Raw genomic sequence first — 16,511 nt, 5'->3', positions numbered from 1 at the left:
GGGCTCGTGGGCCGTCCGCGGTCGTGCAGTCCCCGTGTGTCCAGCCCCAGGGCCACTGCCCAGAGGGCCAGGCCCTGTCGTGTGTGTTATCGCGGCATGGCGTGATGTCCCGGGGCTCCATGTGCTAGCGGGAGAAGGAGTGGGGTTGTGGAGATGGCCGTGACGTAAAAAGTAAAGATAATAAGAAAGAAACCTTCTGGATGGCGCTGGTTTTCCTTAGTCCCCTGATGAAACGAGAGCAAATACTGAGGGGGGGCTAGCGTGGAGCTTTTTTTGGTCCAGGCCCAGGGTGGCCACCGGAGCTGTGGCTCGGTAAACGTGAAGGGATCTGGCAGGTTGTTCTGGGGAGCCGGTTGCTTTATTCTGCGAGGATTTTTTTTATTGATGCCTTCACTTCTTCGTGTCATTGGTACTATTGTACATGATACTGGGGTTTTTTTCCCTAAAAGCTCTTAAAATGTAATAGTTCTAACTCCATCTCCGTAATCTTTGGAATTGCACTTCATTGATCTAAGAAATTTCCTTTTTCCTCCAGTCTTCTTCCCAGATTGTTGGTTTTAGGAAGATGTGATGGGAGGAAAAAGTGCATCCAAAATCAAAGTAGAAACAAGGGGTAAGAGGCCTTTTATTTAAGACTAAACCTTTCATTTAGTTAACTTAGGATTTCTACTAACTGCGTAGTCGTTTATGTGACTCCTGGTTATTATATCTGCTTGCTACTCCTCCCCTCTGCCCCGCTGCTGGAAATAGCCTAATTCTGCTGTTCTGTGTCTTGTGCAGTTGATAAGCGGATCGAGTCGGAGGAGTCGGGAGACGAGGAGGGGAGGAAGCAGGCGGTTCGCTTGGTGACAGAGCTCAGCCAGCAGAGCCTGAGGGATGAGCAGAACGGCGAGAACTCCGCAGGTACCGTGTCAGCCTCAACCACCACCTCCAGGAGTCCCTCGTGTGCACAGCCTGCATCAGTCCCTTGTGCTCCTTGTGGCTGCATGCTAGTTATCCACGGGAATCTGCCCCACAGCAATCTTCTTGAAGTTTCAATAAATTGTAGTGGTATTGCTGGAATAAAGTTGGCTGCTTTTTATGGAACCACTAATATTAGACCTTTGATTTTTTTTTTTTTTTTTTTTTCTTATTTGTTTACCCGTCCATGTTTCCATTTGGAATATTTAATGTCAAAATGCAAACCATCTTTATTCATATTTGTCTTTTAGGGAAATTTAGAAACTTTATGTGGAAAGATGCTGGAAATTTTCATTAGAAGTAATCACGAGGAGCTTTTCGTAATTCTACCTTAGTTTACGTAGCTTTTTGCCTAAAGAATTGCCAGGTTCCTTTGGAAAGCAACAAAAACTGTTTCTAGATGGATTGAAGGAATCTGTCCATTTTATTTTTTTTAATTTAAACGTTCTAAGACATATCAAAATTATGTCTTTGAATCCTCTCAGCTTTAAACTTTTCCTACTGATCTTACTGTTTGTATTAGGACATGGGGTAGAAGTACTGACAGACTTTTTTAAGCCTGTGAATATTTGATGGAAGGGCTTTCAGTGGCTTGCATGGAACTTGTCAGAGCAGATCCATTTCTGCAGACCCTGTGTGGTGATTTGACCCGAGCTTTTGGTGCAATCTAAAGTGTAACATCATTCTTCTGACAGAGGTGTCCATGTGACTGTTATTGGTCTGGTACTGGAAGGGAAAGAATGAAACAAATTTTAGTTCTTTTTGTTGATGCATCTGTGGTGGATCCCTCCTCATCTTAACCTTGCCCATTGGGATTTGTCAAAGTATTTTTCAAACTAGTAAATTGTTACTAGAATTTCAAATCTCATCACTAAATGCGATCTATATAGGTCTAATTTGTTGCTGATAACTGAAACCCCCTAAATATTCATAAAGAAATGCTCTTCCATAGGCAGGTCATGGCTGTGCATCCCAAGCACTATATAATTGATAAAACCATGCAGATCAGACAGAGCTTTCCTTTGCATGCCTGGAATCCCGAGTGTTTGCTCAGCTGGCATGATCTAGCTGTGTGTTGGAGGTTATATTTTGCACATTGTTCCCCTGGGAATTCTATGAAAGGAAGTACAGAAGTGATGTACTTTTACTCAAGTGGGAGCAAGAAAAACGCATTCAGATTCGTTTGCTGAATTACATTTGTGTACTGTTTAATATAATGACTGTATTGTTACTTTTTCCAAACTGTAAGCATTCAGAAAACTAGGGCAGGAACCAAGCAGAGGAATAATTTTCGAACATTTGAGATAGCTTCCGCAGCCAGCTTTGAGTTTCTCAGCTGAAAGGAAAATGAAGAGTTTTCCACATAAGATCTTAAGTAGAAAGAGCTTGAGCAGCTGAAATTTCCAATTCATCATTTAGCTAATTCTCTGAGGAATAGAGCCTCTGGTTAGAAAGCTTATAACTGAGCTATTTATAATATTCTTCATGCATATGCACTTAAAAAGTGTAGTTAGGCTTTTTGTTGATTGAAATGCTTGTGGTACTGGGAACTTACGTAACTCGGTAATGACTGTTCCTGCTGTGGAATTTGGGTTTTCTGAATGGTGGAATTTTTTTTTTTCTACCTCTGCAAAGGCATGTGGCTTGCAAGGCATAGGTTACACAAAAATTCAATTATGAAACTTCACTGCCATGGTGATGGTTTTTTCCCCTTGGGAAACATGCAGTGTTGAGAAGTGTGGAGTAAAGCAATTTGTAAGGGAAATTGCAGTCCTGGCTGTAAAGTGCTGGTAGGAGGGTCAGTTTAGAGTTTTTATATCCAGTCAGTTCATAAATAAAATTATATATAAATGCCTGTAAATTTACTAGAACCATTTTTCTCTTATTTTTCTTTTCTTTTTCTGTTCTTTGAGAAAAAATATATTTTAACATTTTCATATCGATACTGATTTACAGCTGATAGCGGATACACATCTCACTCAGGCTTCTATGTGCTTTATACACAGCACATAGACTTCACGACAGTTGGCTTTATTACACAACAGCAGTGCTTGTGTGTTCAGTTTTAAATTTCTTTTATTTTAGTGAATTCGATATGTATCCTGTGGGATTTGGTTTTGCACTGTTGGATTTGAGTGCTGTTATCCACGCTGGCTATCATGAGTGGTCTTTCAAAGCCATGTGTCAGAATTAAGAGGAGCTACCCTTTGACAGGCCCCAGAACAGAGTATTTAACACATTACCTAAATCAAATGTTTATAAATTCAAATACTCAACCTTGCTAGCCAAACAAAGAATTTTTTTTACTTGAATGGGTTTTTTTATTGAAGATTTTTTTTTACTAAGTGTGTGATTGGCTTTTCTGTTGGACAACTTTAAAATCTCAAAGAACTTGAAACTCAAAAAGTTCCTTTACTGTGAACACTAAATCACTGCCAGTATGACTCAATGCAAGGGGCATAATGCGGAGTTTTTTCATGTGATGTCTCAAATAACTGTTGTTCCAAACTTGGGCACTGTTCCTGTGGGCTGTAAATTCAGCAAGACTGCTTGTTTGGCTTGGAGCACTTCCCACTGACAGTCTTTGCACCCAAGAAACAGGTCAAAGAGGTGCAGCCTTGATAGCAGCAGGGTAGGGTATCCCACTCCCTTGCTGAAGTGCATAGCTCCTGGTCTGGAACTAAAATAAGAAAATACAAGCATTGCCCACTGCTAATTGCTGACAGGCACATGTATGTGTGTCAGTTTTGGTGGCATTTCTGTTTTCCCAAGCCTACGAGCTCATTTTGCATTCCTAAAATATAATTTGTTTCCTGCTAATTTGTGCTATTTAAAAAAAAAAATTAAAATATGAGATTGCTGTTTCAGTCTTAATTTCTGTGAATCAGTTTAGTGAGTCTCTTTCCTGTTTAAATGCCCAGGCAAGAGCAACAGCCCAAATGCAGGAAGGTCAGTGATGATTTGTGGACCACCAAACCCTTGGAGTTGGATGGTAGCATTAAAAATGGTGATGCTGGTACTGTTTGTGCCTATGCTACTGCTTACAAGGCCAAGCATTAGTAGGAGAAGCACTCATTAAATAGGAATACTTGGCATTTTACAGGGATGTTGTAACCTTGCTGGGCTGTGGAAATAGTCACTGCTGCTGGGTTAAGGGAATGAGCTTGCATACATGCAGGAGTTAGTGCAAAGCCTTTGGGATGTGACTGTAATTAAAGCTGCTTGGATTTTTGGTGGTACATTCAGAAGCTCTGCACATGAAGTAAAAAAAGCTTGCATGTTGTACGTCAATTTTGCAAAGCTGAATTAGACTTTGTTTTCTTTCAGAAATTGATGCAACCAGCACACCATCTCCAACAAACGGGAATTGGCATGAATTATTCAGCATGAATTCTCCAGTAAATTTCCCTCCCTCATGTACTGTGGTAGAAGCACAGCAAATGCTGGGGTGTCTTCCAGAGCTATAAAAGCATTTCCCAAGAAAATTCATGCAGTGGGATAAGCAGTGTTGTCTGGCATAGCAGAGAGTTCAGCCAAACAAAGGAAGGGAGATCCATGCAGAAGTGTTCGCATAAGGTGGCAGTGCTGATAAAAAAAAGCCTGAAGGCTGGGACTGTTGAGATGCTTGGTCATCCCTGGTCATCTCACTAGACAGTTAAGATTCCTTCTTGGCAGGGTTTTATTATGTTGTCAGAGGAGCACAGACACTTTGGATGATGTGTCTTCAGAGGGATGATGGCCCTAGGTGTGAAGGAAAGGCATCCCACCCAGTCTTGAGCCAACAGTTTTCAGCAACCACACAGGCAGGTCAGGCAAGGTGCTGGTCTGTGTGTCTTTTGCATCTGAGCATGAAATTCTGCTTTAAGAAAGTTTTTTTTCCGTAACTGGCTGTCACATTGAAAACCAAGTAGGTGAAGTGTGGTTTTAATGAAGCAGAATGTCTGAACTGTGCATCTCATGTGTTTCTTCTCCTGAGGAGCATTTGCTCTCTTGGTCTCCCTGGATGCCAGCTGTTACCTTGCCTTTAGCTACGTGGTACAGAAGTTCATAATGGATTTGCTTCTCCTGCAGGAGAAGCGGAGACACCAGTGGACATGGAGACTATTAGCCTGGACCCAGAAGCTGAGGTAAAGGCAGATTTTTGTCCTTACGGGCTTTATACGGCAGGAAGCAAAGGTAGGCAAAGGCAAGTATTGAAACCTGGTTAAAAGATCTAATTCTTCTGAAGGTGCTGGCTGCTGTGATCCTCCCCAGAACTGATTCAGAGCTTTTAGACTAGAAGTAGAGGTGTTTTATTCTTGATCACTAGCTGAAACATTTTGTTAGTACTTTAGAATTTTAAATCAAGCGTCGAGGCGCTGAAAGTGTGTCTGTGCTGCAAGAGGTATTGCTACAAGCTTCAGAGAGTATGTTCAATGAGCTGTTTGCTGCTGTGAGCCCTGTGATTTGGAACAGGCACGGTGACTTACCCAGCCCAGAGCCTTGGCATTGGCAACCTCATGAGCCCCTAAGGGGCACAGTGTTTGAGCTGGATGGGGAAGTGCTCTGTTTCTCTTTGACTTGCAAAACTGGAGCATCTGGGGCTGAACAGCACAGATGGGAAGTGCCTCAGCTGATTGCCAGTGCAGAATTAACGTTCACAGAACCACTGGTTGTTCAAACTGTCAGTGGTTCCTGCTCATCTGAGGCCTGGAACTGGCAACTGGTGTTCCAGTTAAGCCCTAGCAAAGTAGGTAAGAGAATTTTATGCAAACCTTTATTTATGCAAGAATTTTTCCATCTCAATACATTTCTGAAGATTTCTAATTTTGGCAATGCTCAGAGACTTGGGAAAGGGCTGTTGCCTTTTCACAGGTACTGCATTTGCAGTTGACAAGCTTAGGCCGTGTGCCTCACCTGTGGTGGTAAAATCATGTGCCAAACCCATTTTGCAAATGCTCTTTGAAGGGAAGTTTTAATGAGCTACACGTTTTGTAAGACTATAATTTCCTTAGAACAAAGTACCAGTTTGATCTTCAAAGACCAAATTTGTTTTGAAACAACTGCTAAATCCCTCCATTTCTCTTTAAGGATGTTGACTTGAATCATTTCCGAATTGGGAAGATTGAAGGATTTGAGGTGCTCAAGAAAGTGAAGGTAACAGTTCTAGGGAATAGAGAATGCCTCTTGGAACTAAGGGTTTTGTGGATCTAACCTATAAGAGGACAGATACAGAGCCCCTTTTTGGCTGAGATTTAGTGAGTTCACTTCCTTTTTAGCTGAAGAAGGTAGTGTTCACCTATTTGTCAAATAGTAATAAAAATCCTGGGATTTTGCAGGTTTGTTTTGGAAATGGATGAGAGACAATGCATCAGGGCGCATCCTGAGGGACATCCTGGACTAACATAGCAGACTGAACATAGAATAATGTGGATGGGAAAGGATCTCTGGAGGTGTCCAGTAAAACCCTCAAAGCAGGCCCAGTTAGAACATGTTGCTTAAGGCCGCCTCAGTTAAGCTTTTGAGTATTTCCAAGGACAGAGATTATGTACCCTCTCTGGGCTGCTGTTAGTGTCTGACTATTGTGGTTGAAAGATTTCCTTCTGTAGAATTGGAGTAAACCAAGAAAAGATTGTATTTAAAAAAAAACCAGACCAAAAAAACCCCAACAAACCACCAACAACCAAACAAATTCTCAGTAAAACTTCATGGGGAAACCCTCACACACACACACCTCTTTGTCTGGAAGCCAAAAGGCATTACATGCAATCCTTCATATCCATTTTCCTGTTTCTTTTTAAACTTTTCCTCAACAATTAGACCCTATGTCTCCGTCAGAATTTGATCAAGCGCATTGAAAACCTGGAGCAATTGCAGACCTTGCGGGAGCTGGATCTCTATGACAATCAAATTCGGAAGATTGAGAACTTGGAGTCTCTGGCAGAACTTGAGTGAGTCCAGGGGAATCACCAGGATTAGGTTGGGGGTGGTTTGCTACTCACTGTGTTACTCATGCTGCACTTATTCCAGTGTTTATCACCCAAGCCTCTCTCAGAATTTGTTTTGGTGCTCTGTGAAGGATAATAATGTCTATTCTCTATTGATATTTAACCTGTGCAGTAAACTGGTTTCATTATCCATAAGCTGCCCAGGAACAGGCAGCTGGAAATGAAACCTGTGCTGTGTAAGGCACTGAGAATGGCAGGTGGTTGCAGCTTGTGTGGGAGCTCTGAGGTCCCCTTTGCTCTTGCAGCCAGAGCTCTGTGTAACAGGTTTTTATTCCTGCAAAAATGACAACAGATTTCAGGTAAGGTTATGATTTTTTTTTTAAGAGTGTTATGGAAGGAGTAAGTACCCTTCCAAGTTTCTGAGTTTCTGGCATTTGCCTGGGATCACTCTGGAGATGCATTACAAAACTGTTCCCATTGAGGCGAGGACTGGCCTACTTCCCACAATCACAACTGCTTCCTGCCCAGGGGAGGCCTTGACATGGTCCTGTCAAAAGGAGATCTTGCAGGCAAGTACCTTCAACAAGGTAAATGCAGATTGGCTTCCTCCCAAAGTGGCAGCTCCATGGCTGGGCAAAATAATGCCTGTCTTCTGCATGTGGCAGATGATTTTTTTTTTTTTTTTTTTTTTTTTAAACACACAAAGAAGGAAGAGTGGAACTTCAAACTGTCTGTGCCCCTCATCCGCCAATATTCTATTGATTTTTTTTTTTTTTTTTTTTTTGCTAACACACTACAGAAGTACTTTGAAAGTTGTATTTGTTGTATTTTCTGATAAAAAGACATGACACTCATGACTTTAGCTTCAAGGCCTAGCAAAGGCTTGATCTCTGCAGACAGTGAGATTCCCCACCAATTTACAAGTGCCCTTTTCAGAATCATCCATGCCTGGTGGACTGATGACACCTCTGGTTTGTTTTACCTCAGGATCCTGGACATCTCCTTTAATGTTCTGCGACACATTGAAGGACTAGATCGGCTTACCCAACTTAAAAAACTCTTCCTTGTCAACAACAAAATCAGCAAAATTGAGAATTTGAGCAACTTGCAGATGCTACAGATGTTAGAGTTGGGATCCAACCGAATTCGGGTAGGTTTGCTCTTTGAGATGTTAGCTGGAGAGTTTTGAGCTCTTTGGCGTGAGATTGGCATTTTCTGAAAGTGCCCTGCATTGATTTGATTTGCAGTTTTGTTGGTTTTTTACTGTTCCAGTCACTCACTGTGCTTATTGCTGTGCATGCTGGAGCCTTTCATTATGCATTAGTGTCTGGCTACTAAATCACCGTTTGTGAACTTCTGTCTTGAATGAACTCGTGGATCCCTTGTGTGTTTCCTTTTGCAGGTGATGGTTGCTTCCTGCTAGAGCCAAGCCTATCAAAACTAGCAATTGTTTTCTCTTACCTTTCTACAGACTGGTGCTGAGGCAATGAAACCTACTGAATGCAAAATGAGTTTGATTTGCAGGTGTAATTGGCAGCCAGCTATGGCAGTCAGTCTTGTTTAGGAAAAAGATTTTCTTGAGGCTTTGCTCTGAAATGGCTTTAAAAACTAAAACTTGGTACTGTACTGCTGATTGCTTTTGGGTTTTATTGTGCAGTTTGGGACTTCTTTCCATTTAAAATCTGTGCCATTTACAGGAGAGCAGTTCTGAGTAGTCTCTCCTGTCCCTAAGGTGTGATTCTCTGTATTTGCTCAGTTCGTAAGAGAACTGGTCAGACAGATGACACAAAACATGCAAAATAACCTTTTTTTTTTTTTCTTTAAGCTTTTTAAATTACATGCTCTTTAGAAAATACTCATAAAAGATGAGGGCATTTCAATCAATGTGGTGTAAGTTGGTGCTGCCCATTTATAGTCTCTGAGAAATTACTTGTTACGCTGAAAGAAGAGTTTAGGAAAAGATCTGTCCTTTTTATTTCAGGACTTGTGGAAGAACACTTGTCTTTGTAGAAAAGAAGGAAACTTCAGCTATTAAAAACAGCCCTCTAAGGCAGAAATGTGTGCTGCTTTTTTTGAAGAGGAAAAATTTTGGTTTTCTCCTAAAGCTAAAGTGGACTGAATTGTTTTCCAGGAATTTCTGCTTTGGAAATGAAATTATTTGAGGGAATAAATCTAGAGTGTGAGAACATAAGCCAGGCCAGATGAGGGATTAGGAACCTTAGAGTTCACACAGGATGGGGGAACAGGAGTTATGGAGAGAAGCACTTGGCTTTTTTCAGAAGCAGGACAGGCTCAGCACACTGATCCTTACATTACAAAAGCTGGGTTAAGCAAAGCTGTACTGTATTCTATATCTAAGCATCATTATCTTCTGGAAAAAAAAGAAATCCAGCTAGATTTCTGAGCTGATACTTAGGCAGTACATGGTCAATAATGTTGTCAAGCCAAGGAATATCTTTTTAACAACGAGGTTAGATTTATTTTGTGTGTATTTTCTCAGTGTTGAGCCTGAGCATATTAACAGAACAAACAAAAAAACCCTGGAATTGTCACTGTGTGGGTAACACAAGCTTCTTAAATTGCTTTATTTTGAATGATTTTTTCTCTGTTTGTCTGTTAATTCTATTCTGACTTCTTCAAACAGCAGTGCTCCATGCTTCTAGTTGCTCTGCTGGAGTGAGTAACCTGTGACTTGGCTTGGCACAAAGAAATTTCATGCTGTCTGGGGGCACCTAGAACTCCTGTGCTAGCTTTTTCTTGGAGTAGGGTGGCTTGGCTGTGTGCTTTACAGGTGGGCATATCCTTAACTCTCTAGGGTACAAGCCTGTGGACTCCTCAGGCAGTGTTCTTGGCTCTGAGGTGCCTGTTTGACTGCTTCCCTGTGCATGGAAGCTGCTGCAGTAGGGCTGTTCTTGCCTACTCTGCTGCACACTCAAACCTCTCAGAGTACCCTTATCTTGGAATCCCTCATGACTTAGCACTTTCTGTTCTGTTTCTTCTGAATGAATGGTGGGGAGCAGAACTTTGTGCTTGAGCTGACATATTTAATGCTTTTTTCCTGAAGTTGGACTGAGGCAACTAAAATGTAAGCACTTCTTCACTTGTTCCTTAAGTTTTTGTTCCCTCATGTCCATCTGTTCCGTTCCTCTCCCTGTCCTGAGTCATCAGTATTTCCTCGTCAGGGCTGGAGAAGCTGCCAATGAGCAACAAATCTATTCTTTTTCTTGCAAGGTCAAAACAGGGCTAAGTCCATAGGCTAGAAGGGGGAGTGAATGCAAATTTGAGTTGATTAACACTGTATGTTCAGTCTTTTGGCAGTTGTGGGATAGAGGCTGAAAAGATTCTTACCTTTCCTGAGTGTCCATCATCTTCTTCTTCCTCCTCATGTTATTACTTGCACAGGTAAACACACACACACAGAGTAATCCAAGTGGTGCTAGGACTCAGCAGCCTGGCTCACCAGCACTACTGCTTTGAAACTTTGGCAGGCAAGAAGCATGTGGAAAAGAAAAGCTGAGATGTCACAACCCACCTGAGCACAGACACACAGCTCTGGGTGTGCCTGTGTCCATATTACTGTTTCACTTCGAGCTGAAGTCTGGTTGTAAAATCCTTGTGGCTTTTAACAGCATCTTGGGTTTTTAATTCAGAGGCTTTTCCCTGCAAAATAAAAGTGTTTCCTTTTGTTTGCAGGAGGCTTTTGTAATCCTACCCTTTTCCCTTTTTTTTTCATTTTTTGTTCATGCTTTCTCCCTTCCTTTGTAATATCCTTGCTGCTTCACAGAGATCCTTATTTTCTCTTACTGAAGGCTCAGCTCAGACTAAACTGGTACAGTGTCTGTACTCTCCCAGCTGCATGTGTATTTAAAAAGTGCACATCACTCAGACTGGTGTGGGTGTGTTCTGCCAGACTCGTGACTGTATGGCCAGTACTTAAATCTATTAACACATACACCTGTGAGACAGTTAACTTTGCTTATGGCAGAGAAGCTGAACAACCTGCCTCTGTGCTATGCAGTCACTGATGTGCAGGATTAAATTTACAAATCGTGCTTTTTCTTCCCAGATTCTCTTTCCATTCACAAGTGACAGATTTTTCTTGCTTCACTAATGAGTATCTTCTACCCAGGATACACCACAAGGTTATAACGTGGCTACAAAATGACAGCCACAGCTGCCTGGTGCAGTTTTGCATCGCTGCAATAACACTGTCTCCTCTGGTCATTTCACAGGCAATTGAAAACATCGACACCTTGGCCAATCTTGACAGTCTGTTCCTTGGAAAGAATAAAATCACCAAGCTCCAGAACTTGGATGCGCTGACAAACCTGACTGTGCTCAGTATACAGGTATTGGTTGTGTTCTGAAAAGCTTCGGTGACATGAACCACCCTGTGATTTAGGAGCAGCTCTTCTGAATCACCAGAATGGTTTGGGTTGGAAGGAACCTTAAGGCTCATCCCATTCCAGCCCCTGCCATGGGCAGGGACACCTTTTGCTAGCCCAGGCTGCTCCAAGCCCTGTCCAACCTGGCCTTGGACACTTCCAGGGATTCAGGAGCAGCCACAGCTGCTCTGGGCACCCTGTGCCAGGGCCTCACCTCCCTCACAGGGAAGAATTTCTTCCTAACATCTGATTTAAACCTGCCTTCCTTCAGCTTAAGGCCATTCCCCCTTGTCCTACCACTACATACCCTTGTGAAAAATCCCTCTTCGGCCCTCTTGTAAGTCCCCATTAGCAGGTCTGCAGTGTTAGGGTCAAACTCCTGTGCTGGAAGGAAATGTGATCTTCTTTGTGTTGGTTTTTTTTCATCCTTTCATGCTACTTGAGATTGACAGACACTGATAAAATTATAAAACATTTGATTTTCATGGAAGAAAGAACAGGAAATGGATGTTATTCCCCATTTCCTTCCTGAAACACTGTTTCCTAATGTATTACAATACCATGGAAAGTGTTACATCAGGCAGTCCCTACAATGACAGTGGCTCAGTGTCACTGCCTTCTTACTGAAGAGGCAAGAAATGTGAACAAGCCTGTGCTAAATGCAGTCTGTCCTTAATGAGCTTTTGAAAAGCTTCTTCCTTTTTAAAACGTGGAATAAAAATTACTCAGCTGATTTCTTTCACCAAGTCTCCTTCTTATCCATATGACAATGCTTGTGCATGCTAGTATCTCTTAAAGCTGTTGGCAGGACACACTGATTACATGCTGTGGTACCTGTATGCACCATTATTCCATAGGACATAAAGAATTAGCTACAGCAGGGTGCAGTGGAATTAAGGTGCTGTAACTTCCCCTCTGACCTTCCCATTTATAAAGACCTACAGAATGAATGCTGTTCTTGCACAGGCCTGTTGTTCGTAAAGACACCAAGCAGAAAACTTTCAGGCTGCAACTTCTGATGGGAAGGTCAGAGTCTGATTCTTCCTGGAGACTGGGACTCCCATGGAACTTCCTCATGCATCAGTGGTGCAGAGATCAAACAGCTGAGTTCACAAGATCAGTGTGGGCCCAAGCAGACTATTTTCCCTTCCCAGCCATTCTTTAGAGAAATGGATTTCCCCCAGTGAGTCCCCTGGGTTTGAGTTTGTTTGGAGTGGTGCTAAACAGCCTGCTACACTTCCAGAATAACCGTCTGACCAAGATTGAGGGGCTGCAGAGCTTGGTGAATTTGCGGGAGTTGTACATCAGCCACAACGGCATCGAAGTCATCGAGGGACTGGAGAACAATGTGAGCAGGCTTTTGCTGACTCTGCTACACAATTGCTGCCCTAAGCTGCTTGTGCTGGTGGTTTTTCTAGAGGTTTTTGTTCCTCGGTTTCCCCAGTTACATGTGGGTTCCTGAGTCTCTTGAGAGACCACAAATATCCAAGTGTTTGTTAGATGTTAAAATATCTCGTGTGAGTAAAGCTCCTCCAGATATTCTGGAGTAGAATTATTTTCATGACGTGGGGAAGGGAAGCCCAAGATGTGGCTGAAGCAGTAGCCTGGCTGATGTTCAGCCAGGGGAAGACACAGCTGGCTGGCTGCTGCAGCCTTTCAGATAACCATGAGTGGGGGGAAGGGAAGCCAAAGATGTGGCTGAAGCAGTAGCCTGGCTGATGTTCAGTCAGGGGAAGACACAGCTGGCTGGCTGCTGCAGCCTTTCAGATAACCATGAGTGCTTTTCTATAGGAAAAAACTGGAGCTGGGAGTGAGAGAGGCCAGCCATGGCATGCAGCTTGCCTTCCTGTCAGTGTACATGTCCAGCTTTCTGAATGGGATGGATTTCGTGGAAGCCTGTATCATTTTCATTCTCACTCAGCAAAAGTTTTTCTAAAACTGTTGAGTTTCCTGCTGCTAAGAGTTTGTTCCACTCTGCTGCTCAAGGGGACACTTGGGATCTGATTTTTAATCCTCCTCTTAATGTACTTTGAGGAAAGCTCACTTTTTAGGAGCCCTTGGCTGGCAGTTGCCATCCAGCAGGTAACTGCCTTCATTTTTGTCACATGGCTTCTGTGGGGGTCAGTAGCCCAGCTGAATTGAAAACAATCTTCCTTGTTGGATACAGGCAGTAAGAGTTGAGCTGAATGTGAGCAGCTGGCAATAATGTGTCTGCTCCTGACAGTTTCCAACTCTGGGCCTGAAAAAAGTGGCACAGGGAAGATGAAGGGGAATCTGATCTATATTTTTGTGTTTGCTTTGTCTAGAACAAACTCACAATGCTGGACATTGCATCCAACAGAATTAAGAAGATTGAGAATATCAGCCACCTAACAGAGCTGCAGGAGTTCTGGGTAAGCACAGGCCAGAGCCGTTCCCCAAAATGTCTGTCCAACAGTGAGGGAAACCCTTCTGATGGGGAGCATGTACACCTGTGGGCCTTGGAGTGAACTCCTCTAGTTCTGCTGATCAGCTTTAAGAGCTTGACAGTCTGCATGGATAGAGTGTGTGGTGGTTTTCCCTAGGGAAAGGGCAAAGCTTAAAAATGTCTTTCTGAGCTTTGCTGAGCAGTAAGAAGCCCGTGTCTGCCTAGGAAATGGGCCCTGCCTTCACACTCAGGTTGGTTATGAAACAGCCCCACATGTCCTATTTCTGCAACCCCTCTTTCTGTAAGTGAGCATGACAGAGTAACAGGGGAAGCACAGAGCTTGTGCAGAGCAGAGTTGGTATGTTTATGGTGTGACAAATGTGAAGAAAACGAAGCCATCTTCTGGTTCCATTCCTATGAGGAGGATAACAGCTTAGGGTTGCTTCAGTTCCTGAATTGCTGAGCTCTTTGGCTTTCCTAAGTCAGGTCAGGAAATTCACAGAGATACCCTGTCCTGAAGCATCAGCACCATGCCGTGTTTGGGAGCTGTGTACACATCTGCTCATCTGAAAAAATGGAGGAGCAGCAGCAGGTGTTGATGAGCTGGTATGTGCTGCAGATCTTGGAGAGTTTCTGCATTCAAGGCTGAGAAAAAGAGTTGTGCTGTATAATGTCTGTCATTTGGATTTAAACTCTTGGGCAGATGCTGAGAGAAAAGGAGTGGAAAGCAGCTTCAAATGAAACCCAGCTGGAGTCTGGAGTCCAGGCTCCTTAGATCGTTTTCCTCATCTTGCAGTGTGGCTTAGGAGACAGCTGGTGGTGTTACCTGTCCATGCCTGTCTGTAAGGAACCCTTCAAGGAGCAGGACTGAGAAGCCTGTTTAACATGACACCTTTTGGGCAGTAGAAGTGAGGCAGTGCAGTGTGGCTGCTGTGGGGGCCTGTCCTGATCCTGGGCAATTTCCTCCTGTCTTCCTCTTTGCTGTTGCTCTGCTTACAGGAGGTGTCTGCACTGGTTGCACTTGTACTGAAGGGACAGGCCAGATCTGAACTTGGCTGGATTCCTTTGCAAAAACACCAGTGTGGTTAGAGTCCTTTGTCACAGCAGAACACTGGCCAAAATCTGTTTGCTGAGCACAGAAAATGCCCTCCTATATTTGTTCAACACTATGTTTAAAAAACCTCACTTGTTTGAAAAGGAGCAGGGCAGAATTTTCAGTGGAAACCAGTGTTGTATCTCCCAATTTATGGGTTTTTTCACTGACTGCACATAAAAATGTCCTTTAACTCCTTAAGTAAACAGAATTCAAAATCCTAGACACTGTGATAGTCTTCTAGCAGTTTCCCAGTGGAGGGACTGAGACATCTGAAGGTTGAGAGGCTTGCTAAAGTAACATTGTGATGAGCTGTAAGCAGAATGAGACAATCCAATGAGGTTTTTTATCTTTTATTTGAAGGTGGCATTGCTACAGTGACTGTCTCAGGGTTGCCTTGCAGCTTTGCTTCCTTCTTGGACAGCTGAAGCACTTATTCTTTTGTGTGGAATTGCTGAGCCAACAATGAGGCAGGAGAAGAACCCAAATCAGAGAGCTTGGCATTTCCTCTGGAGCGTAGAAGGGAAATTTATGTAGAGGAGAGAGGAAAATGTTGCTTTTCTTGTCGGTTTGGGACTTTTTTTTAATGTTTCCTGGGAAGTCATAAAAGCAAAGATGGATGTCTCAGTGGAAATAAATAATGATATAAAGATTTCCAGCCCATAAATGCACAGTGGAGTGGGAGATGGTGTAGACACTGGCCTGCTGCCTTGCAGGGTCTTTCCTAGCCTGGTGGTTAGACTGGATCTGCTGTCTGAAGGGTGGAGCATCTGACCAGCAGCCAGGACAGCGTGGGGGAGCTGGGTTTAGTACAGAGGCCTGGGATGTGAGACAGGAAAGCTCATCTCAGAGGTTCCAGGGGCAGAAGGATCTTGTAGACAAGGTGTTCATGAGCGTGAAGCCTGTGCAGCCCTGGTAGCAGTGATGCAGCACCATGACTGCTTTCCTGCCAGCCAGGCCTGGCTTGGGGCTGCCTGTGGGTGTGACCATGCCTGTGTGTGCTCTGCAGATGAATGACAACCTCGTTGAGAGCTGGAGCGACCTGGATGAGCTGAAAGGAGCCAAGAATTTGGAGACTGTATACCTGGAGCGAAACCCCTTGCAGAAGGACCCCCAGTACCGGCGCAAAATCATGCTGGCCCTCCCCACTGTCCGGCAGATCGATGCCACATTCGTTCGATTCTGAGCCTCTTGCTGCCCTCTCTCTCCTGCCCTCCTCCAAGAAATGTCCCAGCAGGGTTTTTTATCCACTCACCACTCCCCAGGTCTTCAGTACACTGACACACACAGGGCAAATAGTCAATAAAAAGCACTGAAACCAGATCTCGTGTACAATGCACTCATTGTTTTTGAAATGTTGTTATTATTATTATTAAATCTTAACACAAGAGCCTTCACTGTGCCTGTGTTTTTTATTTTATGGGGAAGTTTTACCAGAAAGTGTTTGCAGCCACTTGCTGACCAGTGTTGACTCTGTGACACATGTTCAGAATAGGAATGTCCTTGCAAATGCCACATCCAGGCTCAAGAGTGGTTTGTAAAAATGGAAAAAGATCTGATGAAGATCCCCAGCCAGGTTCGTTTCCAGGTATTAGTCAGTGCTAAACACCTGGTGGTAGGACATGGGGCTGCAGGCAGAGTAGCCTTTTTGTACTCATGTTTTTAAACACAGCTCCAAGCTCCTGAGAGCATTGGGGACAAACTGGTATTAATATATTAATGGTGGGCAAGGTAAGGGT

General features: G+C 43.4%; 1 protein-coding gene across 1 annotated transcript; it reads left to right on the top strand.

Annotated features, from left to right (window-relative positions):
* The first annotated feature begins 504 nt into the window (after positions 1-504).
* Positions 505-16,164, top strand: PPP1R7 (protein phosphatase 1 regulatory subunit 7). The gene is made up of 10 exons (XM_008629528.2): positions 505-613; positions 781-903; positions 5,032-5,087; positions 6,031-6,096; positions 6,760-6,890; positions 7,875-8,037; positions 11,120-11,236; positions 12,516-12,620; positions 13,579-13,665; positions 15,782-16,164. Exons 1-10 carry the CDS (start codon positions 571-573, stop codon positions 15,956-15,958), a joined length of 1,068 nt encoding a protein of 355 aa, XP_008627750.1. The 5' UTR covers positions 505-570; the 3' UTR covers positions 15,959-16,164.
* Positions 16,165-16,511: the final 347 nt, after the last annotated feature.

The sequence above is a fragment of the Corvus brachyrhynchos genome, unplaced genomic scaffold (assembly GCF_000691975.1).
Source record: "Corvus brachyrhynchos isolate BGI_N302 unplaced genomic scaffold, ASM69197v1 scaffold223, whole genome shotgun sequence".
In the NCBI taxonomy this organism is placed as follows: domain Eukaryota; kingdom Metazoa; phylum Chordata; class Aves; order Passeriformes; family Corvidae; genus Corvus; species Corvus brachyrhynchos.
This window is presented reverse-complemented; position numbering and strand designations above follow the sequence as displayed.